Below are 21253 nucleotides of genomic sequence, written 5' to 3'. Positions count from 1 at the left end.
GCTTAGRMAAGCAGCCTCCCAGCCTCAACTAGGTCTTTTAATGTGGGAATGCTCAAATCCTATATAAAGCCTACATTCTTCCTCCTGTGGGTCGGAGTGGGTTAATTCTGGAGGGGCTTTGGCCTCTCCTTCTCCCTGAAATAAGATCAGGGTTTTGGTATTTTGGGGGCCCCATGTCGTTGAATGAGAGGAAGGAGGGCTTGTAGCTGGTCGAGAGAGCTTGCTGGCTTATCACCACTCATACGGTTTCAAAAGCAGAGAGAGAGAGAGAGAGAGAGTATCTAGGCTAGTGCTTTGATGTGGGCCCCCAAGTGTATGGGTGGTCCGGGGGCCCTGTGGGTTTACACATACACTCACTCTCTACTGCTTGCATACACTCCTCACACACACACACACACACACACACACACACACACACACTCAGGGTGTGCTTGAAGCCAAGTGTGATTTCACCAGACCGGTCATAAGGGGTTTCTAGGGCAACCTCACAGAGGCCTTGTTCTAAAAATGTCCGTCACGGTTCCTTTGAAAGTGCGCCCTGGCCTTTCCAACACACAGCAACAGCCCTAAGCTGCACTCTGCAGCTGCAGGTGACGGGAACACACAGTCTAATAGCTAGCACATGAGATACTGAAGGCCTCATACCAACCAGCAGTCGGGGGAAGAAGAGGGAGAGAAAGGTGTGTGTGTGTTTTGTGCGTTTTCATGTTTTGTATGTGTGTAAGAGAGGGAGGGAGCACCCAATAAAGAGCCATGGCAGCAGTCTTCAAATGTGATAGGCTTTGGTGTTTCTTGTGTTATGGAATCTATCTGGACTTTTGTGTTTTATCAAACTTTTGTTTGACTTCTCCATTTTATTCCTATTATCACTATTGGTCATTGTATGGTGTAGGTTTCTGGTCTGCTAAAAATAAGTGATAGGTAGGTGTTAGTTTTTCTACAGGCGTGTATCAGAGCTGCCCCGAGTTCTCTTTTTGAACCGCACATGTTTCTGATGTTCTTGTTATTCCGCTCTTTGGACTGGGACTTGCTTGTGAAAGGTTGGAGAGCACACACTGAACCGGTTTCTGAGCCGCGCGCGCACACACACACACACACACACACACACACACACACACACACACACACACACACTGTTTTTCAGAGTAGCATTATTGCTCTGAGACGCGGCTTAGGCCCGAATCCTTCCATCCAAAGGCCGTGGGGATGAAACAAACGGCATGGAGTCTCACAGGGTTAGATGTCTACCTCTAGCTGCTCCCCCATTTTTGCAGCTCATTCTTCATAAAGGGTTTATTTTAGCATGGGGGGTAGGCTTCGGGTTGCGACCACTTTCGTTGCGGTCTCATCTTGTATGGGATGCCGTATTCACGCCTCCCTCCGGTAACGCACGGCCCCATGTCGAGTAGCGGCAGCAGCTTTGATATCCCTGTTATTACACTGCTGATATCACAGCAAGCCACATCCCTTTTGATAAGCGTATTTATGCATGTATGTCTCCACTTGGCCCCAATATGTTTGTATCTCTCTCGCGCTCTCTACGAAGCGCATAAATTAATTCATACCACTCTTGTCTCCCTGGCCCCTCCCCAATATTAATAAATGCATGATCTCACGCTGGCCGCGTCTCTTTCATATGCTCATCAGTGTGTGTTTTAATACCAGCGCTAGCAGCCCTGCCCTCCTCATGCATATTCATAGTGGAATAATGCACCCCCCCCCCCCCCCCCCCCCGCCTCTGGAAACGCAGCGCTCAGGAGGAGATCAAACACTATTCAAATGAGCGGGCTCCATTATTGATACACACACATACTTTGCATCTCTCACTCTCCCTATCTGTGCTGCTATCGTTGTTGACCCAACCTGCCACAGGACGTCTATCTGTACTCAATGTGGCCATGCTTTTATGTTCGGAGAATATGGAATATCTTTGCACCCCTTTCATAAGGTTTAGGAAGGTTTACGTGATCCTTACGCATGACATGCCTTTTATTGAGAGGACATGGCGTAGTCATTTTAAAATCAATAAAATGTCAATTGCTTGATTTAATTAACATCGCCCTGACGTTTTAGACAGGTTTGGGCTTCTGTGTCCTAAGTCCTGCATGACGCCCCATTCATAATGGGCTTGAAATTCACAGCCCTGTCTTTTTTCCCCCCTCTCCTCTTTTATATCATCCTCTTTTATATCCTATCTCTCACCCCCCTTTCTTTCACCTCTCCTCTTTTTATAGTGGATGCACAATTAAAGGCTTGTTGAAATGCTTTGTTTTTTTTCCTTCTTCTCTCTTCCTCCTTCCCAGGGTTCCATCTGAGTGGTACGGTAACAGACCCGGCCACGTCCTCTCAGCCTGAGATGGTCTGCAGCGTGAGCGTCAGCTTCGACCGCTGTAAGATCACCGCGGTGACCTGTAGCTGCGGCAACAAGGACATATTCTACTGCGCCCACGTGGTAGCGCTGGCCCTGTACCGCGTACGGAAGCCCGAGCAGGTCAAACTGCACCTGCCCATCTCAGAGACGCTGTTCCAGATGAGCCGAGATCAGCTGCAGAAGTTTGTCCAGTACCTGATATCAGTGCATCATACRGAGGTGTTGCCCACCGCACAGAAACTGGCAGATGAGATCCTGTCAACTAACTCTGAGATCAACCAGGTCCACGGTGAGTGTGTGAGTGTGTAGGCCCCACTGAGGACATTGACTGTGCTAAAGGTAAAGGCTGGGCAGATCAATGCTGCTCATTAGTCTGATCCTGCCTGTAAACTAAAGCTCTGTCCACCTCTAAACAACACTAAAGACCTGGCCTTTATTTACCTTAGAGAGACGGGTAGGTAAAGGGGTAAAAGGATGAAAGGTTTCTACAGCTCCACACCTTACCTTAAATTAGATTTCGAGTTCTTTATTAAACAAATCAAATGTAGAATGTCTCATTGTGTGTTTGTGGGCCTGCCTGTGTAGGGGCCTCGRACCCCAGGGGCCCGTGTGGATGATGAGAAATGTGTGTGTAACTAACCTCTCTCTCTGTCTCTCTCTCTGTGTGTGTAGGGGCCCCAGACCCCACTGCAGGGGCCAGTGTGGATGATGAGAACTGTTGGCACTTGGATGAGGAGCAGGTCCAGGAGCAGGTGAAACTCTTCCTGTCACAGGGAGGATACCATGGCTCTGGGAAACAACTAAACCTCCTGTTTAGCAAGGTAACACACCACACATACATGCCCATCAGACACACACCTGAGCATCAGACACACACAGGAGCGTCAGACACACACACACACACACTCCCCTCCTCTAGACACTCACTCAGCGTCTCTGTGTAAAACTTTGCAATGACTATTATTACCAGTGGAAGAGGCTGAAACGTTGCATTATATCTCCTTTCATATATAAACGCATTAACATCAACATTGCATTTCTCCCAGTGTATTTCCACAGCCAAGTTGTTTCTGTTCAGTTCAAAGCCACTGTTTCTCTGTTAGTCTAAAGAGCCATTCGCATGGCAGTTGGCMCATACATTAAACAGTACAATTGTTGAGGTTTGATGTTGCTTTTAGCCCTGGATGTATACCTGTCTCTACACCAGATGAGTGTTAGTCTGGCTGGTGTGCCAACCTCAGCAATATGATATGCTCTTCTAGTGTAGATTTAGCCTAATGTAAAATATTTAGCCTAGCGCTAATGTAAAATATTTACTCTGTGTCCCAAATGACACCCTGTCACCTATGTTGTGCGCCATTTTTGATAATGGCCCATCTGGACACTGGTCAAAAGTAGTTCTTATAGAATAGGGTATGGACTTTCGTCAGAAGTAGTGCACTACATAGGGAAAAGTGTGCCGTTAGGGACACAAGCCTAAAGCCTAGCGCTAATGTGAAATATGTAGCCTAGCGCTAATGTGAAGTATGTAGCCTAGCGCTAATGTGATGTACTTAGCCTAGTGCTAATGTGATGTACTTAGCCTAGCGCTAATGTGAAGTATTTAGCCTAGCGCTAATGTGAAATATATAGCCTAGCGCTATAATGTGAAATATTTAGCCTAGTGCTAATGTGAATATTTAGCCTAGCGCACACACACACACACACACACACACACACACACACACACACACACACACACACACACTGATGCTGTTCTCCCTGTCCCATAGGTGAGGGAGATGCTGCGTATGCGTGACTCCAACGGAGCACGGATGTTAACACTGATCACAGAACAGTTTATGGCCGACCCTCGCCTGGCACTGTGGAGACAGCAGGGCACCACCATGAACGACAAGTACAGACAGCTCTGGGACGAACTAGGTGAGTGTATATACACACACACACACACACACACACACACACTAATGAACCGCAGGATCATTAACAAACATGCATGCTCACACACATACAGTAGGCTACTTTATGTACTGTACATATTTACTGATAGACAACACAAACGTAAACCTTACGTACTGTTGTATTTATCATTAAACTCTGCTGCCATCTTCTACACATGCAATCACCATACCATACTCCCTTTATCTCTGCTTAATTATTTATTTATCGACTTTCGATAGGAAGCACTCACATGTCCACTGTGGCCTTCAGTACAGATTACTTGTATACACACACACACACACACACACACACACACACACACACACACACACACACACACACACACACACACACACACACACACACTGATTGAGGTTTTGGGGTTATGCAGCCTATGTTATGTTAGTTGTGCTCTCCTGCTAATGTGTGAATGGGGACAAAAAAGTCTCTGGATGTCGACCTCAACCTCATTTCTGTATTCTCACATTTATTATTCACTATGTTCACAGACAGACAGACAGAGGTTTCTTTGATTTGTATTTTTAAAAGTGTAAAAATGCGTCGACGTCCAGACTCTCGGAGTCCTTTTCTGACTGCTTGATATGTGGCAAATGCTGCCTCTCGGGTCGGCTGCTTTCCACTTTTGTTTTTTAGTCCTCCTCAGGGCCGCTACTTCGCTCCTCATCCAGACACACACATCCTTCCTTCATTTCTCCTCTACTTCATCTCTGTTGGCGAACCACCCCTTTTTGATTTTTTTCTGACCATCTGTCCTTGTTGCTCTCTCTCTCTGCCTTTCTGAATGTTTTCATCCCCCTTTTATTGTGCATCAATCGTTGCCACATCATAGTTGTAATAGCAGTGTGTGTGTGTGTGGTTGGTGTGTGGTGTGTGTGTGTGTGTGGGTGTGTGTGGGTGTGTGTGGGTGTGTTGTGGGTGTGTTGTTGTGTGTGTGTGTGTGTTGTGTTGTTATTAGCTGATGTGTTTTTGGTTTGTCTTTGTGACACTATCGTCCTACATCTTCCTGAATGTGTTATGATATCCATGGAGACTTCTTCACTTTTAGTCTTTAGTTTGTTTCTGTTTACCTGGTATTGATGTATGCAGTGTGTGTCTGTGACAGTGCGTGAAGGACAAATACAGTTCCCGCTTTTCAAAGAGTTTGTCGACAAGGAAAGTTTGTGTGTCAGCGCAAGACTATATCTACAACTACAAAGTATGCAACTCCCTTACGTTTTTGCGGGGGGGGGGGCATTTTTTTAACGGAATATCTAAACTTTWGATTTCTTTGAAAAGTTGGATAAACTTTCAAACCCATCTCTAAATAACAACACAACAATAGACCCAAAAATGTGGGTCCAAAACAMAAGATTGACGGGATCTCTTTTACCTGCAGTTTAGTTTTGGTTCTCTGGGTTTACCACCTTCAGACTATTCTCCTGATTCTAGCCTGAAGTCAAACATGACCTTGGGTAGGATAAGACCTAACCTGTGTGTGCGTTCGCGTGTGCGCGTGTGGTTTGTGTGTGCAGGTGCCCTGTGGATGTGTATCGTGTTGAACCCCCACTGTAAGACGGAGCAGAAGTGTTGGTGGCTCAAACAGCTGAGGAGGTGGAACAGCGTGGACGTGTGTCCCTGGGAGGATGGTAACCATGGCAACGATTTGCCCAACCTCACCCACTCCCTGCCTCAGGGTGCCCATGGCAACCAAGGTGAGAGACGGGACTCTTTTCTTTCTCCACATCAACCCTCCTTCTTTCTTTCTCTCTGTGTATATCTGTCTTTCTTGTCTTCTCGGTCTCCCTCGCTCCATCTCTCTCTTTTGTTAGCCTGCAGCTAACGTTTGAACTCTCCCTCCCTCCAGTACCCTCTCCCACTTCATCCCTCTCTCCCTCCTCCCTTCTCTCTTCTCTGTCTAATGCGAGTCTCTCTCCCTCTCCATCCTGTCAGAGTCGCGTCCCCACAGGACGGTGTTCACACGGGCAATCGAGGCGTGTGACCTCCACTGGCAGGATCGTCACCTGCAGCACATCATTGCCAGCGACCTCTATGCCAACTACTGTTACCACGACAACCAGGACGGCTCGCTCTTCGACACACGTGGATGGCCCATGTGGCACGGTGAGTGTGTGTGTTTGAGAGTGTGTTTATTTTTAGTGTGTATCGTGATGATTGGTGTGTGTGTGTAAAGGGGAAACAGAACTGTGTGTGTGTGTGTGTGTTTGAGAGTGTGTTTATTTTTTGTGTGTGTAAAGGGGAAATGGAGGACTGTGTGTCTATGTGTGTTGTCTTATGTCAAGTGGTCACATTTTGCCAAAAGCCTTATAGAAAGGGATAAAGACAACATTGGTTCATCTCTCTCCGTCTCTGTGTCTCTCAGAACACGTCCCGACGGCTTGTGCTCGGGTGGATGCCCTGCGTTCCCATGGTTACCCCCGCGAAGCACTTCGATTGGCCATTGCCGTGGTGAACACACTACGACGGCAGCAGCAGAGGCAACTGGAGCACTTCCGCCGACATAAGAAAGGTCAGACTGCACGTATTAGATGACATAGGACTGCTTTAAAGCCYCAATGGACTCTTATAAAGCCTCATAAGTGCAGATCTAGAGCTCTGTTACATACTAAAGTAGTAGTGTCAATAGGGTTGACACTATGTTACTATGTGCCCTGTAGTTGACATGTGTTGCATCCTGTCCGTGACAGAGCTGCTCCATAAAGCCATCACCTCCATAACCAACATGGAAGGCTGGGTGGGTCACCCCCTGGATCCCATCGGCACCCTGTTCAGCACTCTCACTGAAACGGGACGGGGGGCAGAGGAGGGGGCCAACACCTGCCTTGACCTCTCAGGTACTAAAAAGAATAATCAATCTAGTCTTCTTTGTCTCCACCTTTGATTCTGATCTTCTCCTTTTTCCCCCCTCACTCAGATGGTCCCTCTCTCAACCCTTCCCTCACATTCCCCTTTTCCTTATCCCTCTGTCTTTCCTCTCCTAGTTAAAAAAATTGTCACGGCACACACTAAGCTGGCCCGGTGATATGGAAAAGTACTAGCTGGAGGTCTTGGACCCGTCCCAAATACTTTGACCTGGGACGTGGTCAAATGTGTAGTCTATATGGAATAGGGTGCTGTTTGGGACAGACTGACCCTCAGTGTTGTGGACTAGGAGGGAGGCTCCAAACCTCAGAGAACACTGAAAAACGGACTACTAGGTACTGACCCTTTGTGTCTCTCTCTCTCTCGCTTAGATTGTTCTAGTGTGGTGAGTCGTGCGGAGCTGCAGCGGTTGCCAGTGCAGAGGTTGCTAGGCGAGGGCGAATCATACGGGGCGCTGGCTGTGGAGACTGCTCTGATTGGCTTAGGCCAGCAGAGGGTCATGCCTGATGGGCTGTACGCCCAGGAGAAGGTGTGTCGCAACGAAGAGCAGCTATTGGCCAAGCTGCAGGAAGTGGAGCTGGATGACACGCTGGTCAAGATCTTCCGCAAACAAGCCGTCTTCCTGTTAGAGAGTGAGGACACACACACACACACAGTGTCCTTTACTTTGGTTATCGGATAAAGTGTCAAATAATCTTCCATATGGTTGTTATGAATGTGTGGAGTGTGTGTTTCCATGGCTGAGCTGTAGCTGTGTGAGGTAAAACGAGAGCGGGCTTTTGGTCTCTCCTTCCCTCTCTCCTTCCCTCTCTCCTTCTCTCCAAGCATTGAGGCTCTATGCTGAAGCACATTTCACCCATCCATCTCAATATTTATTATCTTATTATCTTTCATTCAGTGGGGTAAATATAACTAGAACCGCCTTAAGCCAGACCAAAATAAGCCTCACACAGTAAAACTAGCGATGCTGTGCGGCAGGCCACACACACACACACACACACACACACACACACACACACACACACACACACACACACACACACACACACACACTGTACTGACATCTTGTACTGGGACAGAATGTGACTGCTGTGGTTTGGTTATGGGAGTGGGAGAGATGGTAGACCCAGCCCTCAAACCTCCAGTCCCACCCTAACCCCTGCCTCTGCCCAGGATGACCACCCACCTCTGGGCTGGTTGGTAATTGAGTCCCAGGCTCTAAGGCCTAAGACTGCTGGAGACTGTAATGGGGCTCGTGGTCTGTGGTCGGGGAGGGGGTAATGGGGCTTGTGGTCGGGGGGCGGGGAGGGGCTGTTCAGTCTAGAATAACCCAGTGGAGACGAGGGGAGGGAAGCCTAGTCTGCACATCTGGCCATATGGCATTCACCACGTCATGGTGACCGCTTTGTGCTGCGTGGCCTTTTCTCCTCTGGACTGAGACTGGGAGGAGGAAACTATGATAGCCACTGTCTAGCCACGCAATAATACACACACACACTTATAAGTATACTGTACACACACATTCTCCTTTTATACGGCACCACAGACCGAATATAATTAAATGTATTTTCTATTTTTGCATCTGATATTTCAATGTTCTTTTAATTTGTTCCAAACTGTTTCACCCCCTCTCTTCCTGTTTGAAACACACTGGTCTGTGGGTTAACATGTTCTTCCTCCCTCCGTGGGTCTCCAGGTGGGCCGTACAGTGGCCTGGGAGAGATTGTCCACAGAGAGAGTGTTCCCATGCATACCTTCACCCGCTATCTCTTCACCTCTCTCCTACCTCACGACGCTGAACTGGCGTACAAGATTGCACTGAGAGCCATGCGGTGAGTCACTCACCTTTATCATTATTTGTGTTGTTTGTGTTGCGTTTGTGTTGTGCGTGCGCTGTATGAGCGCGTGTGTTATGCAGATGGGGCGGCTCTGTTTTGATGTTCGTAGGGGGACCTGGATCAGTGAATATTAATGATGTTAATGAGAGTTTAATTAGTGTGTGTAATGAGCAGGCTCGCACACGCCTGGCCTACAGGGACAGGACAGCTACGTGGCTAACGCTAACATCTCTCTACCATTTCACTTCTCAACGAGCTGCGCTTTGAACAATGCTAACAATGTGGTGATGCTTAATGATTGTGAACGAGTATGAGCTACGTCGCGTACGGAGAGATGCAAGCCGGAGCAGAGGCCGGAGTGTAATGAAAATGCACCACAGCATTTCCACAGGGCTCCAGGCCTCCCCAGTCCACTTCTCTMCCCACCCAGCCCTGTGGAAGGGGGTGAGGTAGACTAATGTGGCCACTACTTCTAGCTGCTCCAGGGTCCTGGTTGTCTGTCTGCTCAGCACGTAATGAATGTGTGCAATGTAGCGTGGTGCTGGCGTAATATGATAGCAGTGTATGCTTTCCCACCCTCATGGGAAAGGTGCTGCTGGTTAAATATAGTGCTAGGTAAAAGGACTGGCTTTTAATGGCCCATTACAACACTATCATAGACTCAGAGAGCCTCTCTGTATTCACACCTCTGCTTAACGCTAAGGAGGAATTGATCTTCAGCTCAAGGAATGTACAATAGGCACACCCAGCTGATTTCAATAGTGCAGGGCGGGTGGAATATTATGTAGAAAGACATGATAATACCCTCATATTGTTAACGCTTCCGGAGTTTTAGATTGATGAAGATGCATGTCCATCAAAATGTTCTAATGTCTCTACCATGGAGCCTCGACTCGTCTTCGCGGTGGCCTAGGGAGCGTTTTGTATAAAGAAGAGATGTTGAGTCGAAGTCTTCCAGCGGATGCCGGGATTTGATAGATTGGGGAAGTGAATAGACGTTTGTGAAGTGTTTACTTTGTCTGAGGGTGAAGACCAGGAGGTAGAGAGTTCAGTAGTCTCACTGATGTTCASCAGAAACCAGGACCAGACCGTGAAGGAACTGGATAGTTGCTCTTTTTCACATCCATCTATGGGTCGTTCCACCAATTTATAGGTGCCTTTTTGAGTAGTGTGAACTAGGTGAATAAGTAGTGTAACTTGTTTAGCAAATGTTAACATTCTGTCATAAAGAGCACCCGTTCAACTTAATAAAAAAAAAAAAATGTTTTCCCATTTCAAGAGGTTAAATAAAAACAAATGACTATAGTAAGTGCCTGCAACTTATCCGGAACGCAGCAGCCCGCCTGGTTTTCAAGCTTCCCAAGTTCTGTCATTTCTCTTAACCAACACTTGCACTTGACCCTTTTTGATTATTTTGGAAAGAAATTTTCCAAAAGTTATGGTTTCACCATATTAAAATGAGAATTTAGTTCACGTAACAGGGTTGACCTTAAAATTAGGGACAGTTTTATTTATTTTTTATTTTTTTATTAATCACACATTTTGCTTTTTTTTTGTCATTTTAAACGCTGCAGCTACTCTTCCTGGGATCCATGGAATCACATGAAATAAATAATCATCTTCAGAAATGACATTGTCAAAGCAACAAAAGTAACTAGGACTTTACAATGATGGTGAAAACTTGGATCAATGTTGGAGTAAAGTGGGTTAAACTTCACAGAGGGACATGTCAAAATGCAGACGTTTAGCAAGTCTTTAATCATTATAAAAATKTAAAATAAAGATTTATTGACATTTTTCATGTGGTCCATATTATAGGACACTTAATTTAATATCACAGGCTTTTAAAATGCAATATTCATGCACAATTTCAGAGCCCCTTGCCCTGAGGCCCCTGGCACCCTCGCTCTTGAACACCTCTGGTGTGAAAAGTATTAAAAGCATCCCGTTCTGCCTTTTTACACGGCACTATAGTGCCACAGGACCAATCGGACACCGTAGCTGTCCTCATCAGTGGCTTGGGACTGAAGGGTGTGTTACGTTCTTACCGTTAAATGGATACACGTGTCATTGTAAAAATGGGACTTTTACGGTTCTGTTTTGAAGACTGGCTGTAAACCCGGCATTGAGTGTTTTACAGTGTCATTGATATGGTAAGATCATAATGTTTATGGTTGATGTATAGCCTAGCTTGTGCTGCGCGTGAAGTCAGCGTACATATATATACAGTGGGGAGAACAAGTATTTGATACACTGCCGATTTTGCAGGTTTTCCTACTTACAAAGCATGTAGAGGTCTGTAATTTTTATCATAGGTACACTTCAACTGTGAGAGACGGAATCTAAAACAAAAATCCAGAAAATCACATTGTGTGATTTTTAAATAATTAATTTGCATTTTATTGCATGACATAAGTATTTGATACATCAGAAAAGCAGAACTTAATATTTGGTACAGAAACCTTTGTTTGCAATTACAGAGCTCATACGTGTCCTGTAGTTCTTGACCATGTTTGCACACACTGCAGCAGGGATTTTGGCCAACTCCTCCATACAGACCTTCCCCAGATCCTTCAGGTTTCGGGGCTGTCGCTGGGCAATACGGACTTTCAGCTCCCTCCAAAGATTTTCTATTGGGTTCAGGTCTGGAGACTGGCTAGACCACTCCAGGACTTTGAGATGCTTCTTACGGAGCCACTCCTTAGTTGCCCTGGCTGTGTGTTTCGTTTCGTTGTCATGCTGGAAGACCCAGCCACGACCCATCTTCAATGCTCTTACTGAGGGAAGGAGGTTGTTGGCCAAGATCTTGCGATACATGGCCCCATCCATCCTCCCCTCAATACGGTGCATTCGTCCTGACCCCTTTGCAGAAAAGCATCCCCAAAGAATGATGTTTCCACCTCCATGCTTCACGGTTGGGATGGGTTCTTGGGGTTGTACTCATCATCCTTCTTCCTCCAAACACAGCGAGTGGAGTTTAGACCAAAAAGCTCTATTTTTGTCTCATCAGACCACACGACCTTCTCCTATTCCTCCTCTGGATCATCCAGATGGTCATTGGCAAACTTCAGACGGGCCTGGACATGCGCTGGCTTGAGCAGGGGGACCTTGCATGCGCTGCAGGATTTTAATCCATGATGGCGTAGTGTGTTACTAATGGTTTTCTTTGAGACTGTGGTCCCAGCTCTCTTCAGGTCATTGACCAGGTCCTGCTGTGTAGTTCTGGGCTGATCCCTCACCTTCCTCATGATCATTGATGCCCACGAGGTGAGATCTTGCATGGAGCTCCAGACCGAGGGTGATTGACCGTCATCTTGAACTTCTTCCATTTTCTAATAATTGCGCCAACAGTTGTTGCCTTCTCACCAAGCTGCTTGCCTATTGTCCTGTAGCCCATCCCAGCCTTGTGCAGGTCTACAATTTTATCCCTGATGTCCTTAACACGCTCTCTGGTCTTGGCCATTGTGGAGAGGTTGGAGTCTGTTTGATTGAGTGTGTGGACAGGTGTCTTTTATACAGGTAACGAGTTCAAACAGGTGCAGTTAATACAGGTAATGAGTGGAGAACAGGAGGGCTTCTTAAAGAAAAACTAACAGGTCTGTGAGAGCCGGAATTCTTACTGGTTGGTAGGTGATCAAATACTTATGTCATGTTAATAAAATGCAAATTAATTACTTAAAAATCATACAATGTGATTTTCTGGATTTTTGTTTTAGATTTCGTCTCTCACAGTTAAAGTGTACCTATGATAAAAATTACAGACCTCTACATGCTTTGTAAGTAGGAAAACCTGCAAAATCGGCAGTGTATCAAATACTTGTTCTCCCCACTGTATATACCTGTAGTAGGCTGTTTGAGTAGGAGAGAAAGAGAGAGCAGGAGAATACTAGCCCGAGCAATGGATTTGTTTTTGAGGTGGAATAAACGATTCAGCTTAAGAAAAATATGTGCGATTTTTCACTCAAACATGGAGTATTTTCCAAGCTTTGGCTTATCGAAGCTCCGCAACCAATCCCAACCAGTGGTTTTCGGGTAAGTCACACAAAGACAGGAATGTTGACGAAGGCTCCATATTTAGGGAATACCTTTTTATTTTTTTTATTTTTTTTTGCTTCGTTCCACCCCATGAATGGTCCAGAAGCCCCCCCGGTATGGTAGAGCTTTTAGCAGCTTTTTAGATGTGTTTGGAATGAACCCCTTGTTGCTATGGCATCAGCACGTCTTCCGTTTCACACCGAGTCTGTGTTCACACTCGCACAGCTCTCACCTTGCTTTTTTCCCACCTTTTTATCTAGCAAGACTGTTGGCCAGACCGACCCCTATTACCTTGTCTAGGCCCGACAGACTTCAGATCAAGATGTTTAAATACAGATTTTGTTGGTGCTCACGTGGCAATAGTATCTCTGGCCCTTTTCTCTGAAGTGCATGCGTGTGTGAGTGTCCGTGCACCGGCGTGCGTGTGTACATGCGCTGAGGTGTGTAAGTATGTCTTTGATGTGTGTCCAGCCGTAGAGGCCTGGAAGGTGAATCCCCTAATTTCCCCATGGACTCAATTAGCTTTGTGATTGGTTGATCTGGCCAGGTTCTCTTCTCTTTCAAAGGCAGCGAGACCTTTGAAACTGGGCTGGAAGAAGAGGGTTGAATTAGAGATGAGCTGCCCACAGTGGCAGACATGAAGACTACCGTGTGTTTCTGTGTGCTGTCAGTCTGTCCTATAGGGCCTGTTTTATACATTAGCAGGTGTTCCAAGCCCATGTCTTCATTAACAGCAAGAAAATAGCCGTTCTGCTACAGTTGATTCAGTTCTGTAATTAAGGACTAGGTTGGAAGTACATTTGCAGTAATAAGCTAACAACCATAATGCACTCCAGAACACTGTCAAAACCTTGCTGGAGGTCCGTCGCTGACTTGCGCTTTGTGCACGCGCCGGTGTGTGTTCGTGTGCGTCTGTGTGTGATCCTAATCAGCCGTATGGTTTTTCTGTGCTCCTCAGGTTGCCTGTGTTGGAGTCCACAGCCTCGTCAGGTGACCTGTCGCGACCCCATCACATGGTGTCTGTGGTCCCCAACCGCTACCCTCGCTGGTTCACACTCTCCCACATAGAGTCCCAGCAGTGTGAACTGGCTTCCACCATGCTGACCGCAGCCAAAGGTAAACATACACACATACATACATACATACATACATACATACATACATACATACATACATACATACATACATACATACATACATACATACATACATACATACATACATATTTGGGTTCCTTTGTCATTGTACTGTATGTGTGTTGTCCCTGTTGTCCCAGGTGATAGTTGTAAGCTGGAGACGGTGCTAGAGTCCATCCAGAAGAACATCCACTCCTCGTCTCACATCTTTAAACTGGCCCAGGACGCCTTCAAGATCGCTACACTGATGGACAGCCTGCCAGACATTACACTGCTCAAAGTTTCACTGGAGCTTGGGCTACAGGTACACAAACACAGACACACAGACACACAGACACACAGACACACACACACACACACACCTCTTTGCCATCGCTAACCGTCTCTCGTTCATCAGGTGATGAGGATAACCCTGTCTACATTAAATTGGAGGAGGAGGGAGATGGTACGGTGGTTAGTTACCTGTGCAACCGAAGTAGGTACGTGTACAACGTTTTCCCTTTTGACTTTCTATAATATAGTACATATTTAGTTAGTGGACAGGATGAGGGCTTGAAAATGGATTGTCTTGTTATTCAAATTACTCTGCTAATCCCCTGACTTCTCCCTCTTTGTGTGTGTGTGTGTGTGTGTGTCTCCTAGGTGTGTATGCGTTGGACAGCATCATGCAGAGTTGGTTCACCCTCTTCACCCCGACCGAGGCCACCAGCATCGTGGCCACCACCGTCATGTCCAACACCACCATTGTCCGCCTGCGCCTGGACTGTCACCAGCAGGAGAACCTGGCCTCCTCCGCCCGGACCCTGGCCCTGCAGTGTGCCATGAAGGATCCCCAGAACTGTGCCCTCTCCGCCCTCACCCTCTGCGAGAAGGACCACATCGCCTTCGAGACGGCCTACCAGATCGTCCTGGACGCGGCCGTCGCGGGGATGAGCTACACGCAGCTGTTTACGATAGCTAGGTACATGGAGCACAGAGGGTACCCTATGAGGGCGTACAAGCTAGCCACGTTAGCCATGGCTCATCTAAACCTCAGCTACAACCAGGACACCCACCCGGCTATCAACGACGTGCTGTGGGCCTGCGCTCTGAGTCACTCGCTGGGCAAGAACGAGCTGGCTGCCGTCATCCCCCTGGTGGTGAAGAGCGTGAAGTGCGCCACGGTGCTTTCCGACATTTTGCGGCGGTGCACGCTGACCACGCCGGGGATGGTGTCGGCGCTGCATAGYCGCAGGAACTCTGGGAAGCTGATGTCGCTGGACAAGGCTCCGCTCAGGCAGCTGCTGGACGCCACAATCGGGGCCTATATCAACACCACGCACTCTCGCCTCACGCACATCAGCCCGCGGCACTACAGCGAGTTCATCGAGTTCCTGGGGAAGTCCCGGGAGACGTTCCTCATGGCCCACGACGGACACATCCAGTTTACCCAGTTCATAGACAACCTTAAACAGATCTATAAGGGCAAGAAGAAACTGATGATGCTGGTGAGGGAGCGGTTTGGCTGACCAGGGTCGGTCCCTAGTACTTTTCTATTAACTCGCGTCTGCCTTTTTTCAACTTCTTTTGGACTTGAACATGGACAAGTAAAGAGAGAGACCAAGCGAAAGAAGGAGAGAAAGAAATACTGATCAGAGCCACACGGTATTATCGTGATTTGCTGTTATTGTTATGAACGTTATTACTGTCATTGCTATGTGTTCAGACGTGTTCTATTTTCAGAAGAAGAAACGTGTCAAGTTGTGAATGTTGTGAGTGTTTCTCTGTGTGTGCGAGAGGAAAAACAGGATAACGAAAATGGCTTTTTCTGTTCGTGTTTTTTTATTATTAGCATTTTTTTTATTGTGTTTTTTATTTTGGTTTTATACTGAGTATATTGTTGTCAAGTGGCTAAAGGCCCTTGTGCAAAAGCGCTTGTGTAAAAACGCATTGGCAGCCTCAAAGAGACACTATGGCTTTCAAACCACACAGCACCTCTTGGCTATTGGCTACCGAACGTAGGATGCACTGCACAGCTTGGCTCCTTGAGAAAACCACCATTAGCATTTCTGTTGACTCGGCACTTGTGTTTTCTCTAGGTCATAGGCATGAGAGAGGTTCTAGTTGTAGAATAATGCTCTTAACAGACTCGTTGTTTCAGATGTAGTAATAATGAATATCTGTTAGGTTGAGGACGGCAGTACAGGACCACAGTAATGCCACATGCACTGTAAGATGAGGATATGGAGTATTATCAAAGCGATTACTAGCATTTGATGTATTATGGCAGATATATCCCATAATGTACTTCGAACCATCAAACTTGTAATTGTGGCTTTGTTTTTTTTGGTTGAAGTCTTAAGATAAACTGTTGCTGGAGACATTGTCTCATACCTTCTTCAGTTTAACCCAGTCTTTGCTAAATGTACTGTATTGGTGTTTCAGATATTGAAGAAATCCATTAGAGATCAGGTGGATCAGAATACTAGCCTGGTTACCTGACTGTTTCTGTACTCAGAAGATTAGCCTGGTTACCTGAATTTTTCTGTATTCAATGCTACAGTACATCGCTGCCTTGGCAAGACAACCAGACACAAGGTTAGCTAAAAAAGAAACAGACCGGCACGGACTAGTGACCCAGGCTACTGGAAGATGTGTCGGACTGGGTAACTAACTACAGATCATGGTTATAGTTGTGGAGTGTAGCTCCGGAACGGGCCAGTGTCACTGCTTTCTGTGCGTGTGGAACCATAGAATAATTAGAATAGCATTAGAATTCGGGTTCTAATAGGCCTCTTCTATGTGTAGAACCTTCAGCAACTGTCAACAGACGTTCTCAGGGATTTCTCGAAAACGAAAACGAAAAAGGAAGAGCGAACGGAGTACAGGAAAACAAAAACACGACACGAGCAAGCATTTATTGTACTGTACTGTGTGTGTATATATACAATAGTATAAGTCTGAATATGGAGGATTCAAAAGTATATGTTAACTAAATTATACAGAGTATTCTATGTAATGTGAAATACTTGAAGCCGCTGTCGCTCGCTCTTTTTCTGTTAGTCTTTCTGTGCTCTTATTTACCACAGAACATGTCAGAAAGACTGAATTGGCTAATGGAGGGTTGCTGTAGGCTCACAAGAGTAGTGTCAGTACTAAAACATTGGTTGAGATTATTGTACCGGTATCGACGGTTCGATTGGTATCTATTCAAGTCATTAGAGTACCGTGAAACTATGTTATTGTTTCACAATTAACAGATGTATGTATTTGACTGATGTGCAGTATTCCAATGACACTGTACATGGCATATGGCAACCTGAGCATAGATTTTTCATAACAATGATCAGCTGTTGAGAAATGACTTTAGAGTTCTAACTTTAGACCAATACCTGGCTAACCAGTAGTGTGAATTCTCTGGTCAATCGATGACACTGATTGTTCCATTAAAACCAGAAGGACTGTGACCCTCGAGGACAGGAATTGTGCTCCGCTGCAATGTACTACAGTTCTCCTCCTGTCTGCTTGCATCTGAACACGGGACAGACCAAGTGTGTCTCTCTCTCTGTATAAGGTCGGCAATTGTACTCATAACTTGCCTTGTTTCTTTATTTTTCGTTTTTTTTTTTTTTTTTTTTYAAGCGCTTTCTCTTGTTCTTTTTAAAGAAGAAACAGACTTTTCTCTTGCCTTGTCTTAACACTTTTTAAAGTAACCAAACAGGAGTTCTAACAACCAAACAAATGCGTTCCAAGAAGTGAAAGCCAAGCCGCCTTGGTCCCAGCTTTAGTGTCCTTAATTAGTAACTGAATGGGCTCTGTAAACTCTGTGCTTTTAACAAAGCATTTCCTCGTGTGTTTGGTGGAAAAACGTCGTCCTGTGTCTCTCTTCCTCTAATGAAAGGATTTCCTCTTTCTTTCTAGCTGTTAAATTTTTTTTTTGTTCTGTTCGTGTAGGAAATAGAATCTTCTGTTTTTCCATTTTATTTATTACAATGATCCATGTATACATGCTTATGAAAATAAGATTTGATACACCAATATCAATTTATTTATGTAACTAAAATCACTGTTTTATAATCTTGTTAATGAGTCAATTGATTTGTGTTTTTGTTTTAATTAAAGTTTTTTTTTTTTAAGGTACATTTAGGCCTCCTTGGTTTTGTAAATGGTTACAGTACATCTCTTTCTGAGACACAAGGCTGTTCGACAAGATGTGTTGGTCGACATTGAGCTCAACTCGCTGGTCTGTTTCTATCAGGAGAGTTCGGATCAGCAGCAACATCAACCACACCAGAAGAAGAAAAAAATGATGCAGATTTAAACTATCACTTCTGGGTGAATTAATACAGCAGTATTAATTCACATCCATAGTTTGTGAATCAAGATTTAGGGGAGCCTAGGCCCATCCCACAAACCTGTACAGTGTGTTCAGAAAGTATTCATACCCTTTGACATTTTGTTGTGTTACAGCCTGAATTCAAAATATAATTTTTCTCACCCATCTACACACTAATACCCCATAATGACAAACTGAGTCAATACATATTAGAATCATCTTTTGGCAGCGATTACAGCTGTGAGTATTTCTGGGTAAGTTTCTAAGATCTTTCCACAACATTTGCCAATTTTTCTTTTTACGTTTTTTTCAACCTCTGTCAAGTTGCTTTTTGATCATTGCTACACAGCCATTTTCAAGTCTTGCCACAGTTTTTCAAGCTGATTTAAGTCAAAACTGTAGCTAGGCCATTCAAGAACATTCATTGTCATCTTGGTAAGCAACTCCAGTGTATAGTTCGCCTTGTGTTTTAGGTTATTGTCTGGCTGAATGGTGATTTTTTTTTTTTACCTAGTGTCTTTTGTAAAGCAGACTGAACCAGGTTTTCCTCTAGGATTTTGCCTGTGCTTTGCCCTATTCTGTTTCTTTTTGTCCTTAATTCCCTAGTCCTTCTTGATGACAAGCATACCCATAACATGATGCAGCCACCACCATGCTTGAAAATATGAAGAGTGGTACTGTTGTTGGATTTGCCCCAAACATAACRCTTTGTGTTCAGGACCTGTTTGCCTTATTGCAAACAGGATGCATGTTTTGGAATATTTGTATTTTGTACAGGCTTCCTTCTTTTCACACTGTCATTTAGGTTAGTATTGTGGAGTAACTACAATGTTGTCGATCCATCCTTAGTTTTCTCCTATCACAGCAATTAAACTCTGTGACTGTTTTAAAGTCATCATTGGCCTCATGGTTAGTGGTTTCCTTCCTCTCTGGCAACTGAGTTAGGAAGGACGCCTGTATCTTTGTAGTGACTGTATGTATTGATATACCATCCAAAGTATAATTAATAACTTCACCATGCTCAAAGGGATATGCAATGTCTGCTTTTTTAAATTTGTACCCATCTTACCAATTGGTGCCCTTCTTTGCGAGGCATTGGAAAATCTCCCTGGTCTTTGGGATTGAATCTGTGTTTGAAATGCACTGCTYGACTGAGGGACCTTACAGAGATGAGGTAGTCATTCAAAAATCATGTTAACCAATATTATTGAGTCCATGTAATTTATTGTGACTTGTTAAGCAAATGTTTTATCCTAAACTTATTTAAGGTCGCCATAACAAAGGGGTTGAATACTTACTGACTCAAGACATTTTCAGCTTTTCATTTTTTATTCATTTGTAAAATTAAAAAACTTTAAAAAACACAATTCCACTTTGACATTATGTGGTATTGTGTGTAGACCGGTGACACAACATCCAAATTGATACCATTTTGAATTCAGGCTGTAACACAACAAAATGTGGAAAAAGTCAAAAGGGTGTGAATAGTTTCTGAATCGACTGTATGTAACAAACATGTATGTTACATTCCCCACAGTGTTGAGAGAACATGGTTTATCAGTTATCGTGTGTGTGACGTTAGGGGAGGGAGTGGGAACAGGTGGTACCTCAAGACTACAGGCAGTCCTGACAGCCGTAGGGTCCCTAGACTCCCATCCCTCATTAAATATTGATACAGAAACACTGGAACTGTCTGTGTGTGAACAGTAATGAAGCACAGACACACAGAGGTGGGCACAGCAACGCAGCAGCACAAGCTGTGTGTACATGTTGGTACAGGTATAAGGTACGTTTGTCCACAGAGATATACACACAGATACTTCACAATTAATCACAATTACAATTACATCAGTCAGAGGGAAGTTAGAGCTGTCCATTTGTTGTGATGTGATGGATACCTTCTTGTGACAAACAGTTGGTGCTTGTGAGTCTGTAATCCTGTTGACAATGTTACCACACCATCCCAATTCCCCAAAGTGTTGAGAGAACAAGGTGTGTGTGTGTGTGTGTGGTGGGGAATGGCCATAGCATAGAAAACCGGTGCAGTGCTGGTGTTAATGACGTCCCTTGGGTCCCTACTGTACAGCAGCTTGTACAGACCTGTCTCACTGTATACCTCTAATGAAATCATGATCACACACGGCCCCCTTGTGCCAAAAGCCCTTTTCCTCCCCATCAACATCAATCTCTCTCTCACACACACACACACATCTCTCTATCTGTCCCTAACACACACACACACACACACACACACACACACAAACTCTCTAAAACATCTGTCAAATCACTTTCAGATATCACCCTAATACTTGATGTCTATACAGCAAATTGGCCAGTGTTACCTAGTGTTGATTTTTGAGTGTAACATTTCTAGTGTTGATTCAGGTGTTAAATGAATTCTAAGTGTTAAATTAAAACTCATTGGCGCAAAAGAACCCCAGTGTTGGTGTTAATAATCAGTTAAACCAAAACCATGCAGATAATATTTCCCAGCATGCTCTATTGCAGGTAGCTTTTTAGAATAGTTTGTTTTCAATATCTATGTTTTTGCACGTACATTGATTCATTAACGTTATGCTACTCAAAAATAAATAGGATACATTTTTCTAAACTAATCCAATCTGTTAGTAGTTGGATTTATTGCACCCGTTACTGAGATGGTTGTTCCAGTTTAGATGGTTTAGGCAGTTTCATATCTTAGTCTTCCCAACCTGACATTCAAATGACATGCAAATGT

General features: G+C 44.9%; 1 protein-coding gene across 3 annotated transcripts in view; it reads left to right on the top strand.

The window, feature by feature from the left end:
• LOC111974077 (zinc finger SWIM domain-containing protein 6) overlaps positions 1 to 20951 on the top strand; it is a 52146-nt gene extending 31195 nt beyond the window's left edge. The window contains exons 2-14 of one of the 3 annotated variants that reach the window (XM_024001603.3): positions 2304 to 2660; positions 3044 to 3192; positions 4144 to 4294; positions 5845 to 6024; positions 6263 to 6433; positions 6693 to 6839; positions 7018 to 7164; positions 7564 to 7824; positions 8889 to 9024; positions 14024 to 14181; positions 14342 to 14505; positions 14599 to 14680; positions 14844 to 20951. In XM_024001603.3, the coding sequence (XP_023857371.1) occupies positions 2304 to 2660; positions 3044 to 3192; positions 4144 to 4294; positions 5845 to 6024; positions 6263 to 6433; positions 6693 to 6839; positions 7018 to 7164; positions 7564 to 7824; positions 8889 to 9024; positions 14024 to 14181; positions 14342 to 14505; positions 14599 to 14680; positions 14844 to 15709 (2969 nt within the window). In that variant the 3' untranslated portion in view covers positions 15710 to 20951. Of the gene's footprint in view, positions 1 to 2303; positions 2661 to 3043; positions 3193 to 4143; positions 4295 to 5844; positions 6025 to 6262; positions 6434 to 6692; positions 6840 to 6987; positions 7165 to 7563; positions 7825 to 8888; positions 9025 to 14023; positions 14182 to 14341; positions 14506 to 14598; positions 14681 to 14843 lie in introns of all 3 variants that reach the window. The other 2 variants (XM_024001602.3, XM_024147517.2) reach the window with 2 other exon arrangements.
• The last annotated feature ends 302 nt before the right edge of the window (positions 20952 to 21253 follow it).

This window comes from Salvelinus sp. IW2-2015, linkage group LG15 (genome assembly GCF_002910315.2).
Source record: "Salvelinus sp. IW2-2015 linkage group LG15, ASM291031v2, whole genome shotgun sequence".
NCBI classification, from domain to species: domain Eukaryota; kingdom Metazoa; phylum Chordata; class Actinopteri; order Salmoniformes; family Salmonidae; genus Salvelinus; species Salvelinus sp. IW2-2015.
The sequence above is the reverse complement of the archived record's forward strand: the minus strand, read 5'-3'. Positions and strand labels throughout refer to the sequence as shown.